At 36.3% G+C, this 19,585-nt stretch overlaps 1 protein-coding gene across 1 annotated transcript; it reads left to right on the plus strand.

Annotated features, from left to right (window-relative positions):
- The first annotated feature begins 13,701 nt into the window (after positions 1-13,701).
- On the plus strand, positions 13,702-18,506 carry plk2b (polo-like kinase 2b (Drosophila)). Its single transcript, XM_039758746.1, has 15 exons — positions 13,702-14,007; positions 14,276-14,383; positions 14,476-14,592; positions 14,825-14,954; positions 15,090-15,177; positions 15,301-15,396; positions 15,590-15,788; positions 15,881-16,028; positions 16,312-16,409; positions 16,534-16,663; positions 16,779-16,859; positions 16,993-17,152; positions 17,252-17,381; positions 17,480-17,590; positions 17,720-18,506. The coding sequence occupies exons 1-15, from the start codon at positions 13,816-13,818 to the stop codon at positions 17,909-17,911; spliced, it is 1,980 nt and encodes a 659-aa protein (XP_039614680.1). The 5' UTR covers positions 13,702-13,815; the 3' UTR covers positions 17,912-18,506.
- The last annotated feature ends 1,079 nt before the right edge of the window (positions 18,507-19,585 follow it).

Consider the following 19,585-nt stretch of genomic DNA (forward strand, 5'->3'; position numbering starts at 1 on the left):
AAAAGATACCAGGATATAAAACAATTTATAGGATAGGTGGTTCAGCATCTATTTATGTCATCTCAACAATGTTATCTTGCTACTTAATGTTATTCTAATAAGGCAGCATTTTCTCAGTAACAATTGTATACTGTATAAGGAAAATGAACAGTACAAAACAGAAACAGTTATTGCTAATAAACTTCATTTTTGGACACACTGTGTAATGCACTTCAGAATCAAAAATGAAGGGATATTTCTGAATTTGATCCCTTAACATTCAGTGGGGGCTTTTTTTTAAACAAATATTACTATTTTGGTTTTTTTTTTTTTGTTTGGGAACCAAATTGCCAAGAAATAGTTTTATACTTCTAATTCTCTATGTAAGTGACACATTTATTTTAAATTATAGTCTGTTCTGTATTATCCTGGTGGTATCCCTGTCTCTGCAAACCTAATTCCAGGAGGGCACCAATGCACAAAGCATTTTCAGTGGATTTTTTTAATAGTTCTTTTACAGTCATAATAATGCTAATATGTTGCACGTGTATAGACTATATATATTTTTTATGCATAAAGAGGTGTTTAAAATATAGAAATTATATACTTCTTTGATGAAGGTTGTTGTGACTGGGAGTAAGGGTCTGTCACAACCATTTCAACTGGAAGGAAGGCAATAATATTTGAATTCTGTTGTTCCATAAAAAAAATCAAATGTTGCATTACAATGTTGGACACAACGAATTTTACACGGTAATTCAATCAAAAAGAAAGAAAAAAAATCTACAGCAACAACATAGTAGTAGACAGGGTATTACGAAAGTACTAGACTAAGCATTTTTCAAAATGTTATGAACAGACGTGATTCCAATATAAGCTTAAGGAGACAACAGTTGAGTAAAGGGAAAATAATGGTCTGGTAAGACATTATAAAGTACAAATACAGAAAAGAAGTGAAAAAGGAAAAGATTCACATGTAACTTGCACATTCATACATTTCTTTTTCTAAACTGAATTACCTCAGGATCACGTAGCCTGCAGTGTGGCTTTTAAAACACTGGATGTCAGTGTAGACCTCATAATAGACAAAGGAAACAAACTTCTGGTGCTTAAGAACACAAGAACTGTTGGATGTAAACAGGCTGATCATTCCAACATAACTCATCAATCTTTATTCAGCACTACAGTCTGCCTACAGTTTACCGCATATAATTCTATTTCAAAAACCGTGTTTCAGTAGCCTTTATAGATAAAGTGAACAAATACAAATGCAACTGCCACATACTAAAATGTATGAGGCAATCCACAGATCTAGCAATTCCGACCAGTCTCCATTATAATAGAATTTAAACAATGGAGATAGTGACAATATTTTATTAACAAAATGTATTCATTAAGAAAACAAAGACTTCTGTCATTCTACCATATAACAATGAATGACAAATTCCTATCAGCTGAACCTCCTTTTCTGACAGACTTTGTGAAGGCATTAGCTTTAGGAGTTAGTGATTTCAAGCTTTTGAAAAATATATGCTATAATCTAAAAGATGAGAATATGTTGAACAAAATAAAATAATATTTGGTGTTGGATATCGATTTACTTGTGAACCACACCTCAATTCATATGATGACTAGAAAGACCAGATTAATGAAAGAAAATATTTTTAAAAAGTCAAGAACAGGAGTAGCTGAAAAGAAATAAAGCACCAATGAGTCAAAATAATAAAGCAAAAGCCTTATAGTATCTCTACACCTACAGAATTCTTGACTATATCATATGGTGGTCAGTTCTCTTAACCATTAACTCCTCACTCTGTTCACCATGCACACTCACACCTTTTTTTCTCCAAACTTCTGACCTGTATTCACTCCTCCTGCCTGTTGAGCACTCACCACTGGCTGCCTCCCAACTCCATGCTCCCCAATATACTGACAGGAAGGGAACCCTGGGACCCCAAACACTTTAAGATAATGTTTGGTAAATACAGGTTTTTTGGCTAGCATTCAAAAGTCTGCTGGTGATCTCAAGGAGCACCAGGGTTCCCTGAAAGGTAATACTATATACCAAACTGGTTGTCCTTTCCATAAAATTTAAGTCACACTGCCCCTTAGTGGCCTAGGATATATTTACAGTTTGAACAAACTTGGAATCATACATTTGTCATGTCAGCATTAGTCCATCCATTGCCACAGTCAGCATTCTGTTCATTTTGGTAAATTAAATGGAGGCAATATATCCTTAGGACATGTTGGCAAGAGTTATGGTAACATAGTGACCAAACCCCAAAGAAGAACGAATTAATGCAGCTTCTAATTGCAACAATGTAACAGGCTATCTGATAATCACCACTCCAGATACGTGCTTAAAAATTAAAACTTAAATGATGAGGATCAACAGGGAAATCTGAGTAGGATAATCAAGTAAGCAAGCTATACTGAATCTTCTGTCCTTAAAACTCTTTTCACCATTGCACATCCAAAGATGGTGTAACTCATGTTTTTTGAATATGGGTACTTTCCCAAGTAGGTGTTCAGTATTATAGTGTTACATTTAATGTAAGGTGGTTAACCTTGCTTATCAAAGCCAGGAGAATACCCCACACAGTCTTCAACGGATGTGTGAGGTTTAATAACTCAGAAATAAAATATAGTGTAATAGACATTTGGAATTTTCAAATTAACACTTAACAATGCTTGTCAACAAGTTCTCAATTGCATGCTAGCTGGGATAGGCTCCAGCACCCCCTAAGACTCTGTTCAGGAATAAACGAGTTAGAAAATGACTGACTTTGATATTTTTAAATAAATAAAAGCTGACATTACATATCAGTTTAATATTTTTTCTGACACTACAATTTATCAGCAAAGCTGAAGACCTGCTCTCCATCCATGTCTGGAGCAGATGAAAAATTTTATCTTGAGACTTCAACAGAGATTTTAATTCTCTGTTGGGTACTTATTTTAAAGATGTTGTTTTTTAAAGAAATTTGAAGAACAGTTGCTCACAAATTGTCCACAACCAACAACAACACATAAATTAATGCCATTTTTACTTCACTTGAATTGGACTGTGCTCTCTATGAAACCTATGGAACCACCACAAGCATATTTGGGCTGTGTTTTTAACAACATGACATTGTAAAATCCTATTAAAAAACACATACTTAAATGTAATCAACTAATTTATGTAGTTGTACATCCAACATTGTAAAAGGACAAGTGTCTATGTATCTGTGTGTTTATTTGGTCGCTATGTCTCTGTTATATGCCAGCTGGTATGGGATTTGTAATGCTCGCTATCTGTTGAAATGAAAAATGCAATGCATTTTATTATTACAGTACATGCATTACAAAATACATTCAATAGATGTTGTACAGCAAATGTTAACAATGAATATGTCTAACAGAGAATAACTGCCAGAACGATAAATTTATCTTATTCACTTTAATAAAAGGGCAAGTGTCTCTGTATATCAAAGTGTCCATCCAGTTAAAACAGAACAGTTAAAAAAATGATAACAAAAATGACAAATAAGGGTCTAAAAATTGTATCCCTTCCAGCATTATATACCAGCAATAGCAGTGTGGTAGCAACTTTCTTGCAGTTGCTTAGGTTATGTGAGTGAGGTTTACAGCTGTAATGTTAATGACAGATAACTTTGCATGGTGAGTAATGGATGAATGAAAAGTATAATAAAGTGACATGCTCTTCGGGAAACCAAAGCCCCAAGACAGCTAGAGTTGCTAAATCAAACCAATGTTGTAGCGACCATTGGTGCATTTTCCCAGCAAAATACCTTCATTCTAAGAGTGGTCAGAATAAACAAGGCCAAGAAGAACCAACAAAATCAGTTAGCTCTATGCAAAGAGCAAAAGACTGCCAAGAGGGAAAGGGATTGGGTGTCCATTATTATACCAGAACAAATTAACAATTCATGTATCAAATAGGGTGGCATGGTGGCGCAGTGGGTAGTGCTGCTGCCTCGCAGTTAGGAGACCCTGGTTCGCTTCCCAGGTCCTTCCTGTGTGGAGTTTGCATGTTCTCCCTGTGTCTGCGCGGGTTTCCTCCTAAAAGTCCAAAGACATGCAGGTTAGGTGCATTGGTGATTCTAAATTGTCCTTGGTGTGTGTGTGGGCTGGTGCCCTGCCCGGGGTTTGTTTCCTGCCTTGTTGGCTGGGATTGGCTCCAGCAGACCCCCGTGACCCTGTAGTTACAATATAGCGGGTTGGATAATGGATAGATGTATCAAATAAAAAATATGAGGTCTACATTAATCAGATTTTAAACTGTCCTAGACAGGCAGCACACAGAGACAGCTCTACCATATTGGTGAGACAAGTGTACACCTAGGGCTGCAAGGTTTTCAGTGGCCAGCATGTCGGTAACTATAATAACTGTAAATGTTGGCACTGGGAGGTGGTGGCTTTTTGTGATCTTCTCCTGATTTTCCCCACTGCCATGGCATCCAGCTACTAAAAACAACAAACAGTGACTTGGTTGTTGATTTGCACCAAATCTGAGGTAGCAGGTTCAAGAACTGTGCCAATATACCACCCCATTCTAAGATTTTTCCATCATCTCTTTAAATGTAAACCTATGATTAACTAACTAAATCATTCTTGTATGCATAACTTGGCTCAAATACAGTGATTTCCAATTTGTCAAAATCTTGTTTATTATGGTGCTACTCACATACAAATAACACAAATTTTTTGAATGCAGTGTTTGAACTGTATAAATCTATAAGATTGCTTAGAGTTTTTGAAGATAACCTTCTAATAATCATAATTATTTGCTCCACAGTGGACATAGGATTGCTCATGCTCTGAGATTCTATCAATATTTGTCATGAAATTAGTTTGGTTCTAATGTTCCTAGCTGAAGAAGTAATTTTTCTCTATTACATTTTGAAACTTATAAAATCTTACAAAAAATGTGATTTTTAATTTTAATCTTTTTCCACTGTTATGTCCATGGAACACTATGAAAATATAGGCAAGCAATATATAACAGCCAGTCTGATTTGCACCACACACAGCAGGTATGAGAACATAACTTTATAAAAGTTGTCTAGTTTTCCAGCAGTTAAAAAATATCCATCTCATTTCCAGCCTACATACTTCAATTTAGGATCACAGGGTCCTGTGATGAAGGCAGCTGGTGCAAGACATGAACCGGTACTGGATAAGGATTCAGCTTATATTCAGGCACACATTCACACTTGGTCAATTTAAAGTTAAAATAAATATTACATACTGAATACATTGTTTGGAGTGGGGGAAAACTAGACCATATTGAGAAAATCCCACACAGACAAGAAAATAAAGTGTAAACTCTATATCTATAGTGAACAGGCTAGGATTTAATCCCAAATTTACAGCACTGTTAGGCACCAACACTAACCATTGTGCTACCTCCAGGATATGTAGGTCAAAACCCAGCAAAAAATTTGTTGCAAAGTATTTAACAAGCAATATCTCTGGGTATTTTTAAAGGTTAACAGACAAACAAGTGCCACTTTGTTATGACTAAACAGCATTACAAATTCTTCTGAATGCTTTTGAGCAAAACAATGGTAGTTTTCTTTTGGTTCTGCTAGGCTAGGTTTTCTGAAAGTGTCAATGAATGAAGGAATTGTGTGATTAGTAGCTTTACTCTGTAGTAGATAGCCCAAGTATTTATTAAGAATTAGCTTAGCACTTCATGGAACCAATACTTTGACTTACAAAGAAACATGCATAAAGAACACCATGAAAGAAAAAGACCTGAACATCTGGAGTATATTTTGATGTCCCCTTGGTTTGGTTCCAATAGAAACTTTGCATATTTCTGCCAATATGTGTATGCTTCACCCAACTCAGATTCTGTGGCTATCTTTTTATCCATTTCTCTGACTGTATAATAGTGTTTCTTGGGTATCTCTTGTTAGAAAAAGCTCATTGTTATAGAGGATCTAGTACGGTTTAGCTATTTGATGAATCAGCACTTATAGCACTACCCTGACAAAGTGATGCTTCCAGCCCAGTATAGAAGAAATAGCTTTTCTCTCATTTTATTTCTGCTACTGTGACACCAAAAATCATCGAGGAATTTCAATTTAGTGCTGTATGTCTCTGATAGTAAGATGATGCTAAACCATATTTGCACATAAAGCATTATATAATACAGTATCCCTCTCTCTCCTCTCTGATTGATTCTAAATTGTAATATTTCATATGTAAGCCACTTTCACTACTGTTAAAAAGAATATGTGCTAGTAGTTTTAAGAACACCTATGCATTTTACACCTTGTACCAGGTGGTCACATTCCTCTTTCTTTAATTTTTTTTGTTATCTACTTTAGAGTATATTGCACTTTAATGATAGATAGCACTCTAGTGTAGTGTTTACTACTAATTCCCGGCCCAGTTTGAAGTTTACAAACTTTCCCCAGTGCATTTCTTTGATTTTCTCTGGGTCCTCCTGCTTTAAAATGGTATGCATGCTTGACTAATTTGTGACTTTAAATTGACCTAGTCTGAGTATTCATGTGAGTGTGTTCTCCAGTGAATTTCTGCTTTCTATACAGGTTTGATTCCTCATGATGGAATAATCAGGTTCAGTAAATTTATAAATACTGTATGTTTTATTCATAAATACAATTTTGTTTAAAAATGCAAAGTTGTAGATAAGATTTTGATGTAAAGGTCAACCTTTGAATCTGGTTGTTGAAATAATAATGCTAGTGAGGTTCTTGTCTGGAGCAAACATCAGAAATGGTGAATAGCATATGATCTGCTATTGTATCTAATAAGTTGGCATCAGTAGCATCTTGATCTTAATATGAACACTTGCTGTTTGGTTCCACCTTTTTCCCTGATTTCTACATATCGAATGTATACAATTAAAGTACAGGTCTTTCCAACATGATGTTTTACATATACAAACAAGTAGATAGAAAAAAATAAGTTTAACTGAAAAGACAATACTGAATAAAAAAGCATTGGATCTCAGTATCAGTGTAACAACTTAGGATAACCACATTACTAAAAACAAATCTGACCAGCTTAGATTTATATGCTTGTGTAAATAAAAGGTTTGATGACAACATTAAACCCTGGTAAGATTTTACACTAAAGAAACACTTTCAAAAATATAACTTTGTCCAGTGTTGCCAGTTTGCATTTCCCCCAGGATAATTTCTGCAATGGTGCTGTGGTTAGCATTCTGCCTCATAGATCAAGAATTCTAGCTTTTCATCAGTGTGGAGTTTACATGTTCTCTGTGCGTCTGTTTTTCCACAAGATTCTTAAGACAATCAAGTTAGGTTGACTGACGGTTCCAAATTGGCCCACTATAAGTATGGGTGGGCATGTGCGGGTGAGTGGGTTGGCTGGTATTTCTGCTTTGTACCCAATGCTGCACCCAGGTAGCCTGGAATAGGCTCTACCATATCTTTCCTCAAACTCAAAATTGTATTAAGCAGTATGATGTATGGCCGGCCGTTCATCCCGGCCAATACCCCCACGCTGCCAGATGGAGCCCTCCCTGCAGTATGGAAGTGCCCCGAAGACCAGCAGGGCATCATGGACATTGGAGACTTTATGCACAGCCCTGCTGAATACCATAGGGGTTGCTAGGAGATGCTGCAGGGAGGAACGACGATTATTTGCCTTACGCCCCGGAAGTACGTCCGAGTCACACGGACAAGGGCAATGACGTGCTTCCGGGGTGAAGAAAAGGACTTTTGATCTGACCCAGAAGTGATAGGAGATCACATAGACTGGGGATGGGAACACTTCCAGGTCAGGGATTATAAAAGGATTATGGGAGCTCCCAGATGGCGAGCTGAGATGGGTGGAAGGGTGGCAACAAGTCTGGGAGTGGTGGAAAGTTTATTATTGTGATTATTGGTTTGTTGAATGAGTATTGTGGATAGCATGGTGCTTTGTGCACTGTTGAATAATAATAAAGTCAACATTTGGACTTTTACCTCAGGTCTGGCGTCTTGGACAAGGGTTCAACGGAGAGATAGCGCCCCCTATCTGTCACAGCAGGTATAAGAATGCTGCGGTAGGCTGGCATCCTGCCCAGGGTTTGTTTCCTGCCTTGTGCCCTGTGTTGGCTGGGACTGGCTCCAGCAGACCCCCTGTAGTTAAGATATAGCGGGTTGGATAATGGATGGATGGAGGTATAAGAATTTTATATTAAAAGCCACATCAACTTAATCAAGAACAACAAAATACAAGAATTGCTGATGTTATACTTCATATCTGTTCATGCGATTATTCAGTAAGTGTTTAGTTCTTGGAAAAGAACTATTATCTAATCTCCATTCTCCTTAGCTTGGCAGCAAATGGCTTTACGGAATGAATTAAGTTCCAAAAGGATAGAAAGTTATTTTCACAGGTAACACCTATTTAGTTAAGCAGATCTAGAATATCACATGTCACATTGAAGTACTGAATGACTCCCACAAGCCAAAGTTTTAATTTCATAATTTTGGTATTTATGTTGTGCTCTACCAAACTCTATGTTAACCACAGGAATCTCAAGAATGCATCTTATTATGTTAGTAACTGAGTTACAGTAAAAGATATCCACCCATAGTCCCACCCATAATTTTCTTTGTTAACACTATGTTAACTGTTGTGTTTAAAATGTTCTAATGGTATCTGCCATGAGACATTTGTTGTAGATATTACACTGTAATGGAGTGATGCAAAAACCTGCTATTAGAGGACCAGTAGTCTCAGTATCCCTGGACTGAAGAAAAATCAGAAGTACCTTCTAAGTTAATGAATGTTTATTTAGCATAGAAAGCTAAATTGTTCATTTTCTGCTTAAGAGGATTATTGTGAATAATAAGGTTTTGGGTTTGAGAGCAAGTTTCTTAATATTTCATTTGGCTTTGAATGTGTTATTTACTGAATTTCTGCACCACTCTAGAAAGGATTTCACAAATTTCAAAATGGTATTTGTCAGTGAGCAATTGATGTTATTTTCACAGTCATGCTTAAATAGAGGACCCCAGATTTTCCTGTCATACATTCCAAAGAACTAATAGAAATATGCAGTCAGCACTTTTACCAATGTTTACATTACTGGTTTCATTCTGCTGATATGATTTTATTGAACTGAAATCTCTTCTTTTTTACTCATACGTTCATTATTTGCTATATTGTATTAACTATTTTATATTAGTCATGTTATCCAGAAGTATAGTAACTGTTTTGCAACAAATACTTGATTTTCCACCACTTGCCTTTTTTTCTAGAAAATAACATTGGTTTTGTGCAAACATTACATTTTTAACAGTATTTATTTCTCTAGCAGGTCCATTTTTTGCTTTAGACCTTCTATAGTGAAAAACAGTAGGATCACAATGTCTGTGCAAAGCACAGGCCCCATAATTAAGGACAGTTTGATGGTGTATGTATTAAATAGGGCCAGTCTTCAGTCCTGTCTCACAATTCCTTTTATGACTCTCTCCCACACACACATACAGTGAATTTTAGGTTTCACCATTTTTGTGGGGATCCTATAGAAACTCCTGTTTTTCTGTCATGGTCCCAAAAGATGGGCATGCTAGATAATTGTTAACTCCTATGTGTGAGTGTGCAATGTGATGGACTAATGTCCCATCCAGGGTTGGCTCCTGACTTTTAAGTTATGCTTCTAGGACAGACTATGGACCTCCAAAACCCTGTAATGAACTAAGCAGGTTTTAATAATAGATGGATGCATATAAGAAAACATAAAATCAAATATTTTAGCAATGTGGCTGACAGTAACCCTTTAGGGACCTTTAAATAAGTTTTGGAACTATTGCTCTTAGCAAATAGGGACTGTTATGCAATATTAGGTTGAATGGTTTGCAATTGGCAAAAAACTAAAGACAACATTATTTAGATAATGTAGATTCTGTTGTTTACATAATTAAATTTACCAAATATACAGATTTGCAATTAACCCTGAACTATTTTATTTGGCTGTAGGGGGACAGGGTTCTATTGGGATTCATGTTTTACAGTCTACTATTTGCTTTTGTTGTGTACTAATAATGCCAGCAGTAAACTGAGATAAAAGACATTTACATAACAGTGCAGATTTTATTTTAAATCATCCACTTCTGGGTGTTAATAGATACTTATCATTGACAGAACACAATGCAGTATATCTGACTGATTGAAGTAAAAGGTAATATAAGCAGTGGATTAGGATAAATAAAGCTTGATGTTAAAGTAAAATGTTCACATTTTTAATATTTATTTTCACCAAATGACAATAATCAATTAATTTATACTCCTTGCATTCTAGTAATGATTGCAGGCATAATACAAAATGTACAAAATATAATGGGCATGGAACATAAAATAAATTCATTTGCCTAAATGTGATATTTTTTAAATCACTTTAATAATATTCATGCAGGCTGTTGCCATTATCTCACAGCTCCAGGGAATCAGATTTAATTTCTTATCTGATTGCTATCTTTGTTGAGTTTTGTCACTCTTTATACATTCTTGATAACATGGACAACAACTGGCTGTATGATTCGAACCCAGGTTACTGAATCTGAATCTGTGATGCCACAAAATTAACCACTCTGTCACTATGTTATCCCCATTTTTACCATTATTGGTCTTAACAAATCATCTGTCAAGGTTTACAACATTAATTTGTGAACCTATTTATCCATTTACTAAACTCACCAGGCAGAAGACTAGATCTAAAATTACAATATGCATTTTTCAATCAATTTAAAGTTAACAATAAAAAAGAGCAAAACCTGGGATAAACAGCATTACTGTATATTTTACTGGGTCCTCAGAAAAATATGTTGTTATCTATATCTGAGTAGATATGTTACCATTGGTAATGTGCAGTTTCACACAATAAAATGTTTAATAAATTAAACTTCTGACCATTAGTTCACATATTATTCCTCAATACCTGAAAATCACAGCAGAAAATTATAATCGAAAAGACATGTTATGGAATACAGTACATAGGTATTTATTTTTTGTATTTGGTTTGCCTGGTATGCAAACCAAAGCTGAATTGATTAGCTTTTACCACCAGAGGGCAACCAAGTTCTCAAAATTCATGAAACCAATTCATACTTGAATAAACTAAGAAGAACAAAAGGAATTTCATGTTTGAATATTATTTAGATAGATAGATAGATAATCTCTGCAAGTGTTCTATACCTGTCTTCAGTAAAAAGCACAACATATAACAATGGAATAAAAATTGAAAATATTGATTTCTCTACAGAAGCACTGCTACTTGGAAATGCGCAACAACTCATATATATCAGTTCACATCTTTTCACAATGGCTCAGTAAATAACTGAACTTCAACAGTTGTGTAAAAGTAGTATCATCTTTTGCAGCTGTGTTCCCTATTTTAATTATTGATATTTTATAAACAGTCAGCCTTAAAGATACTTGTCAGAAAATGTAATACATGAACATGTGATTTGCTGCTGAATAACATATATTTTGTTCAATCCTGTATGCTATTCAAGGTATTATACTGAATGTATTGTTTTCTTGGTTGACTGAAGGAAAACACAGGTAACAATTTTGTACCCTCTTGACATATGGCAATTTTTGTAAGAACACCATCAAAATGTTTTTTGTGACCTGAGAAATCAACCTTGGGTGGCATGGTGGCACAGTGGGTAGCGCTGCTGCCTCACAGTTAGGAGACCCGGGTTCACTTCCCAGGTCCTTCCTGTGTGGAGTTTGCATGTTCTCCCTGTGTCTGCGCGGGTTTCCTCCTAAAAGTCCAAAGACATGCAGGTTAGGTGCATTGGTGATTCTAAATTGTCCTTGGTGTGTGGGTGTGTGTGTTTGCACCCTGCGGTGGTCTGGCACCCAGCCCAGGGTTTGTTTCCTGCCTTGTGCCCTGTGTTGTCTGGGATTGGCTCCTGCTGACCCCCATGACCCTATAATTAGGATATAGCAGGTTGGATAATGGATGGATGGAAATCAACCTTACAGAGACCTTCGCCTTTCTTTATTTTCAGATATTGTCTGATGGGCACAAGTGAGCTGGTCATGTGGCAGCTTGTTTTGTATCTCATTATTGTTTGACTGCTAATTAAGGAGAAGAAGAGACAACTAAGGGGCCTGAGTCGAGTTAATTAAAACTAAAACAAAACAAGTTCATTATCATCAAAAACAGGTCAATAATGAAGAAGACGGTTAGAATGAAAACCTGCAGCCACTGTGGCCTTCCAGGACCAGAGTTCAACACCTGTGATGTAGAGTTTTAAAACCACTCAGGTTTTTGTAATTTATTGAGCTGATTTCTCTGTGTTAGTGATGACTGAAGAAACTATGTGAATGGGTGAGGCTGAATGTGGCACAAGGGCACACGCAATTTTCAAAATGAGAATATACAGAGCTTCATTTTTCCCAGGGCTTTTCTGGCATTTTGCTGTGTAATTAACATTCCATATGGTTTTAAGCTTATCATTGTTTATGCTGTTGCCTGTGCTCTTCCTCTCCTTTGATTCTAGTACCTGTCAAACCAGTTTTATTACACATACTAAGACTAGATGCTGTCCCCTTCTTTCACATTTCCTGCCTATCCTTAACTTTTTTTTTCCAAATACCACAGCATGCTAAGATTTCTGTTAGTAACTTGTTCCAGCCTTCCATTCTCTAACACTTTTAACAAATTAACAGATGAATAAGAGAATATATACATTAATACTGAGCAAGTTAAAAGTGTAGAACTTCAATTTTATCTAGTCAAATGTTGAGGGTTATAGTTTAATTCAACCACTAGGTGACAGTATTTATTCTGCAATCTTCCCCGGCCATCTAGAGGATGAAAGAACTGAGATCAAAGAACATTGTTATGCTTTACTTACACCGAAAACAAAAACAAGATTCCTTACCACACAGATATATATCCAAAACTCAGAGAGTGAGATAAGGCTAAATATATCCATTGCCTATATATTTATATTGTTGGTAGCATTTTACAATTTTCATACATGTTTATTTTATATTAACACCTTTTATTCTGGTTTTATTTCAGCATTTTTGGTGGCCCATATTGCTACCTAACAATGACTGGGTTCCTAGCGTGATTCCTTCTGCGTAGTGTACATGTCTTCCCTCTGCTCACCAGTAGCTTATCTCATTGACATTATAGACTTGACTATTACACTAAATATGCTCGATTTGCATGTTGTGTTGAACATGTATTTGCAGTCCAATAAAACAAAGATACACACAACGGTAGACAGAAACATCACAAATAGTAATGGTTCAGTGAGCAAGTAGTGTAGTTCCTACGACACCCACACTGCACTCTTCATGAAACTCTCCAGCATTATGCCCGGGCATGTTTATGACACGACTAGCCCATAGCGTTTAAGTGATTTCCTCCGGGTCTCTCGGTGAACCTGCGACCTGTTGGTTTCTAATTCCACTTCATTTCTTTAACCAGGACAGCATACTACCTGTCATGCTTGCACTGAATCACACCGGACACTGTGTTTGACGCTGTCTGTTTGAGAAGTTCCATCACGTAGCGCTGCATTAGATCTGTCAAGTTAAAGTCAAATAGATGAAACGCCAGGTAGATGAACGCTGTCGCTTGGCGCGAGAGCCAATCAATAGTTGGTATACCTAATTGTTATGCATGGCGGCAGCCAATAAGAACGAAGAATAGGCGGTAGAGTTTTGTGTTTGTGGCCCCTTTTTCCCTTTTGATCTGACGTGCGGTGCCGCTGGAATGAGGGAGGAACGCTAGCCTATATAAGTGAAACAGAGCGCTTCCCAGCTCACTCAGTCGATGTTAAATTCAAGATACGGTCGGCGTGGCTAGGCATGGATATTCTGAGGACTATTACTTATCAACCTACTGGTCATAATAAAATGTGCGAACAGACGCTCAACAAACCCGGCGAATTCAGGCGTAAAAGGTCGGAGGATCCCACGCACGCAGCCCCTGAAATGTCACGGATTATAACAGACCCCACAACTGGAAAATGCTATTGCCGTGGAAAAGTTTTGGGAAAGGTATCAATACCACGTTATTTGTTACACAGAGTCAGTTTTGGACCGGCAAAATCATGAAATGATGACACGTGTGTTTGTGCTATCAAATCATGACTTTTCAAGAAGCACCTTCTTGTTTTTTCAGTATTTGCTTCTTTTTTTTTCTGGCAGTAGTAAACCTTATGAATTCATTTCTTATGGCGTTTCGTTTTGCCCCCGAGTATTACTTCAAGGGTCTTTTTATACTTTGGTAAGTAATGTATTTCTCTCTTGCTTTTTTCTTTTGCAGGGTGGTTTTGCGAAATGCTACGAACTGACAGATTTGTCTACGAATAAAGTATATGCCGCTAAAATCATTCCTCATTCTAGGGTTGCCAAGCCTCACCAGCGAGAAAAGGTATTGCATTGCCTTGCATTAATGTGTGCGTTTTTCTATATCGTCCCTCCCAAGTGGATACCAATCGTATTCATGCTAATTTATTATTTCAGATTGATCGAGAGATCGAATTGCATCGAGCTTTGCACCACCGGCATATCGTCCATTTCTACAATCATTTCGAAGACAAAGAAAATATCTACATCCTTTTGGAATATTGCAGCCGCAGGGTAAGTGTCTAACTCCGACGCTTAAGATTGAGACGTGAGGTGCAGTATTCTAAATGAATGCCGGGCAAAGATGTGAGACTTAGAACCGTCATTGACGTAATTAAATTGAATGTGTTTTTTTGTTTTTATTCGTGTCTGTAAAATATTACAGAATCGATGGTTGTCTTAGCACATTGATGTCAATCCTCTTTCTTATTGTTAATAGCATATTTGTTTGTTTTTTTGTTTTTAGTCTTTGGCGCATATACTGAAAGCAAGGAAAGTCTTGACTGAACCTGAAGTGAGATACTACCTCCGACAAATAGTCTCTGGATTAAAGTACCTGCATGAACAAGAAATCCTGCACAGAGATCTGAAATTAGGTGTGTTTGCAATACCTTTTAGTCTGACTTTGGTGGCAACATCAACATTATTTACAGTAGTTTTCTTTGAAATGCAGAATATCTTATTTTTTCAGTTCACTGATGTCTGGGTATATGCCATTCTGTATTTAACAGGTAATTTTTTCATTAATGACACAATGGATCTTAAAGTTGGAGATTTTGGACTGGCAGCAAAGCTGGAGCCACTAGAGAACAGAAGAAGGTATGTTGAGGAAACTAGAAAGCTGAGGATTTTTTTATTCTGCAAGATGTTGTGTTTTTTTTTTTTAAGAACTAGAACTGTTAAAATATATTAACTGATTTTTTTTTTTCCTTTAAACCTTAGAACAATCTGTGGAACCCCAAATTATTTGTCACCTGAAGTCTTAAACAAACAAGGACATGGCTGTGAATCTGATGTCTGGGCATTAGGATGTGTGATGTGAGTAGCATGTTTAATATGTGTCTAATAGTTAAAGTGTTAATAAAAAAAAAAAATTGTTTGCCTGTTTAAAGTGTGTGTTTTTTAATATAGCAGGAAATTACTGGGGAATAGCCTTTGCAGATCAATCCTGTGGTATTTTTGGAAAGAATTTGACATCTTTACATATTAATCATGATTTATGTTTTTATAGGTACACTATGCTCCTTGGGAGGCCTCCATTTGAAACCACCAACTTAAAGGAAACCTACAGGTGCATAAGAGAAGCCCGCTATACAGTTCCCTCCTCCCTTTCTGTCCATGCCAGGCAACTAGTTGCTGGCATGTTGTCGAAAAATCCTGAAGATCGCCCTAGCCTAGATGAAATTGTTCGACATGACTTTTTCACACAGGTTAATATTATACTGTACAATTCTTAAAGGCTCAATATTGTACCAAATGGGAATTTGCATTTGACATTTGTTTCGCTCTTGATCATTTGCAGGGATTTACACCAGAAAGGCTTCCACCAAGTTGCTGTCACAGTGCTCCAGATTTCCACTTATCAAGTCCAGCTAAAAATTTCTTTAAGAAGGCAGCTGCAGCTTTATTTGGGGGCAAAAAGGAGAAAGCAAAGTACTATGATAGTCTTGGTGAGTATCCTTTTATTTATGTTCAACAGATGTCTTGGATCAGTGTTGTCTAAATTGGGGAAAAAGTTCTGTGTATATAACCCAATTTCTGGTAGCTGTAAAATGTGTAGGCTAGTTACATTTCTGAACCTGTAGTTTCAGTATTCAAAAAGTTCCAAAGTTAATACTGTATACTGTACTTGATGGACAGGAGCATAAATTGTCACAGTCCCATCATACTGGGGTTTTTCTTTTCTTGTTATAAATCAAGACCTTTAAAACCCTTCTTCCTTTATCTGAACAGGTAAATTTGCCAAAGATGATGAAGAAATCTACAAGTTGCGACATGATCTAAAGAAGACCAGTATTAGCCAACAATCTCAAAAGCTTAAAACTGACGATGTGAGTTGAAAAGCTTTTTTAATCTATAGTGGATTAATTAAGCATGAGACAATTGTACAAAATATGAATTGAATGAATGGCATTCATTTCATGAATGATTAATGATTGTTCTCTTCTGTAATAGGAAAGCAAGCCACCAGCTACTACAGAGGGGAAACCAGGAGTTTTGGTAAAAGAGAGCAGTCAGCAAATTAGAGACACAATTCGAATGATTGTCAGGGGGACTCTTGGGAGCTGCAGCAGCAGCAGTGAGTGTAAGTAAATTAAATCGAATTACCAAAATGTTTGCATTTTTATGTGCATATCTGTGTTAAGTCTGCAAATCGTTGATGGAACCATTACTAACTGAAGTTTACTTTCCCCTTTCAGGTCTAGAAGACAGTACAATGGGTTGTGTTGCTGACGGTGTTGGTAGAGTGTTAAGAGGCTGCCTTGAAAGTATGCCTGAAGGTACGTTTTGTTTTGGTGCTGCTAGTACTCACAAATGGAGGATGCATTGAACTGTGTAGATAACCCACTTCATAAATACAATTTGATTACAATGTTTGAAACCAACTAGATTCTCAATGTGTTCATTTTATAGCTGATGCCTTTCCAAAGGAACAGATGAACAGCTCATTCCAGTGGGTCACCAAGTGGGTTGATTACTCAAATAAATATGGCTTTGGATACCAGCTATCAGATCATACAGTTGGTGTTCTCTTCAACAATGGGACACACATGAGTCTATTGTCAGATAAAAAGTAAGCATTTTATTCAGATAAGTTATGTAATAAGACTTGTATTTATTCAAGGCAGGTGTAATTGGAAATGTTTCTTATATTTTTTTTCCTTCTTTTAAGGACCGTCCATTACTATGCAGAACTTGGCCAATGTTCAGTGTTTTCTACTGCAGAAGCACCTGAGCAGTTCATCAATCAAGTCACAATTCTGAAATACTTTGCACACTACATGGAGGAGAACTTAATGGATGTAAGTCTTTTGTCTTTTGTGCCAGACTACTTAAATGAGTGCATTTAATCTGCAACAGAATTCAATTTAATTTACTAAAATAACTTTACTCTTGACAGGGTGGTGACTTACCAAGCATTACGGATAAAAGCAAGCCCCGGCTTTATTTGCTCCAGTGGTTGAAGTCTGACCGTGCATTGATGATGTTGTTTAATGATGGCACATTTCAGGTAAATCTCTTTTTAGATCTTTATTTCATAAACCCAACAAATGTATTACATACAGATGAGATTTATGATGCACAGTCTTCTGCCTACTCTTGTGCAATAGTTTTATATGTTCCACTGTGTCTCCTGCAGGTCAACTTCTATCATGATCACACAAAGATCATTATCTGCAATCAAAACGAGGAGTATCTGCTAACTTACATCAATGAAGATCGTATTTCCACCACTTTCCGTCTGGCCACACTACTTGCATCTGGTTGTTCAGTAGATCTGCGTAACAGAATGGAGTATGCCTTAAACATGTTGTTGCAAAGGTGTAATTAAAGAATGGCTGTTCCGAAGGACTTTTTTTGAAAGAAGGACTTTGCTTGGAATCTTAAAAGGCTTTTATGAAGAAGTTGGGAAAGCTTATCTGTAAGTTGAAAATAAGGTAGATTGAAAGTAAGATTGAGCGGAGGTACGAAAAGTTCAACAATGAGTTTTGGGTTTTTTTTTTTTTTTGAGGAGAATGCTGGGCTGGAACCAGAAAACAAACTTTATAAATCTTGCTTTGTGAAAATGGATAATGAGCTTTTAATTCTCATTTGGAGTTCCTACAGAATTGTACAGGAGTCAAAGCAAGGTTTAAAAAATGTAGCTCTTTGGAGCAAAATTTTTTTAAACTGTGAAACAACTTTCCTACAGTAGTAAATCCAGGACCCATGAAATCATCAGGGCTATTATGGACTTTTTTTTTTAATACTGTAAGCCTTGTGCTGCCAAACTGTGAATGATGGCCATTTTTGTTGGGTGAAAATTGAAAGCTGTAAATTTCCACTTGTGTGGCTGGACTCATGCATTCTTTATTACTTTGGAGTAAATTATGAAGAGATTACGTATTTATTATTTATTAAAGAATAAAATTAATCCTTTTACTTTTGACTTCATTTCCTTTTCTTTCAATTCGTAAAAAGATTAGTCCATAGTTTTATAAAAGCAAAAGGACTAGGTGAGGGAAACTGTTGCACATTTTTTTTTTTTTAAAAAACAAACACACACACACAACCTTTAAAAAGTAAGTTTATTTGTTCTAGTATCATAAGCCTCATTCCATACAGGGGTTAATGGAGAAATGTATCGCTGTCTACAGAGGCATTTCCTTGTTAATGGAGTACAGTAGTTGGCATGTTTTATTATTTTGAATTGCCTCTTAAGTGATTTTAAAACATTATTTTTAAATATACTTTTGTATATGAAGAGATGCAAAGGGTTTTTGGTTGGGTCCAGACCAACCAACATATCAGACAAAAGTCTTATTGGATAGAAATTTACTTTCTCGCTGACTATTTTCCAGATTTGCCGAGGAAAACCAATGCCTAGAGTATGCTTACAAGCAAGAATTCCAAATACAATATCAATGAGGCCATGAGTTAGCCTGCTATGGCAAACGCACTGCTTGATTTTAGTCATATCAATAGCAGTGCAATTTTTTTTTATAATTGCAAATGCAGACTTATAGATGCACAGTGATTCTGAAGTTCAGTCCTGGACATACCTGTGGCTGCAGGTTTTTATCCCAACCAACTTTTAATTGGACTTCTAGCTTTTAATTTAAGCAGTCCGTTCTTTCCCAGTTTCTATGTTCTGTTAATACAGAAATTGCAAAATTAGGTTTTCTAAATGTTACCTGGAGATTAATAAATGCTTTAAGATTTTTGATTTTATTCAACCTACTGTATTTAGCTATAAACATTCTGGTTATGCAAGTGGTTTACTAATGTGCAGATGATGCTAGTGCTGTAGCCTTTTAAATGTAGTGTTTGCCCTTTTTGTCTTCATTATTAGAATATGAAGATGAAATAATAGGAAAGTGAACAAAATTCTCAAGTCTCTCACCTTTTTGCAATCTTTTTAAATTCAAAATAAGACTGGCTAATAAAACAATGAATGGTGAAATAACATGCTGATTGCGAAACTGGTAACAACAAAATCCTGCAGCAACTGAGGTATGAAATTTAG

This window comes from Polypterus senegalus, chromosome 7 (assembly GCF_016835505.1).
Source record: "Polypterus senegalus isolate Bchr_013 chromosome 7, ASM1683550v1, whole genome shotgun sequence".
Lineage (NCBI taxonomy): Eukaryota > Metazoa > Chordata > Cladistia > Polypteriformes > Polypteridae > Polypterus > Polypterus senegalus.

Excerpts from the sequence above, each read along its gene's own strand:
- plk2b (XM_039758746.1), top strand. The coding sequence starts at position 13,816 with ATGGATATTCTGAGGACTATTACTTATCAACCTACTGGTCATAATAAA. Across the intron at positions 14,593-14,824 it reads TGGAATATTGCAGCCGCAGG|TCTTTGGCGCATATACTGAA; the intron begins GTAAGTGTCTAA and ends TTTTGTTTTTAG. Across the intron at positions 17,153-17,251 it reads AGTCTATTGTCAGATAAAAA|GACCGTCCATTACTATGCAG; the intron begins GTAAGCATTTTA and ends CCTTCTTTTAAG.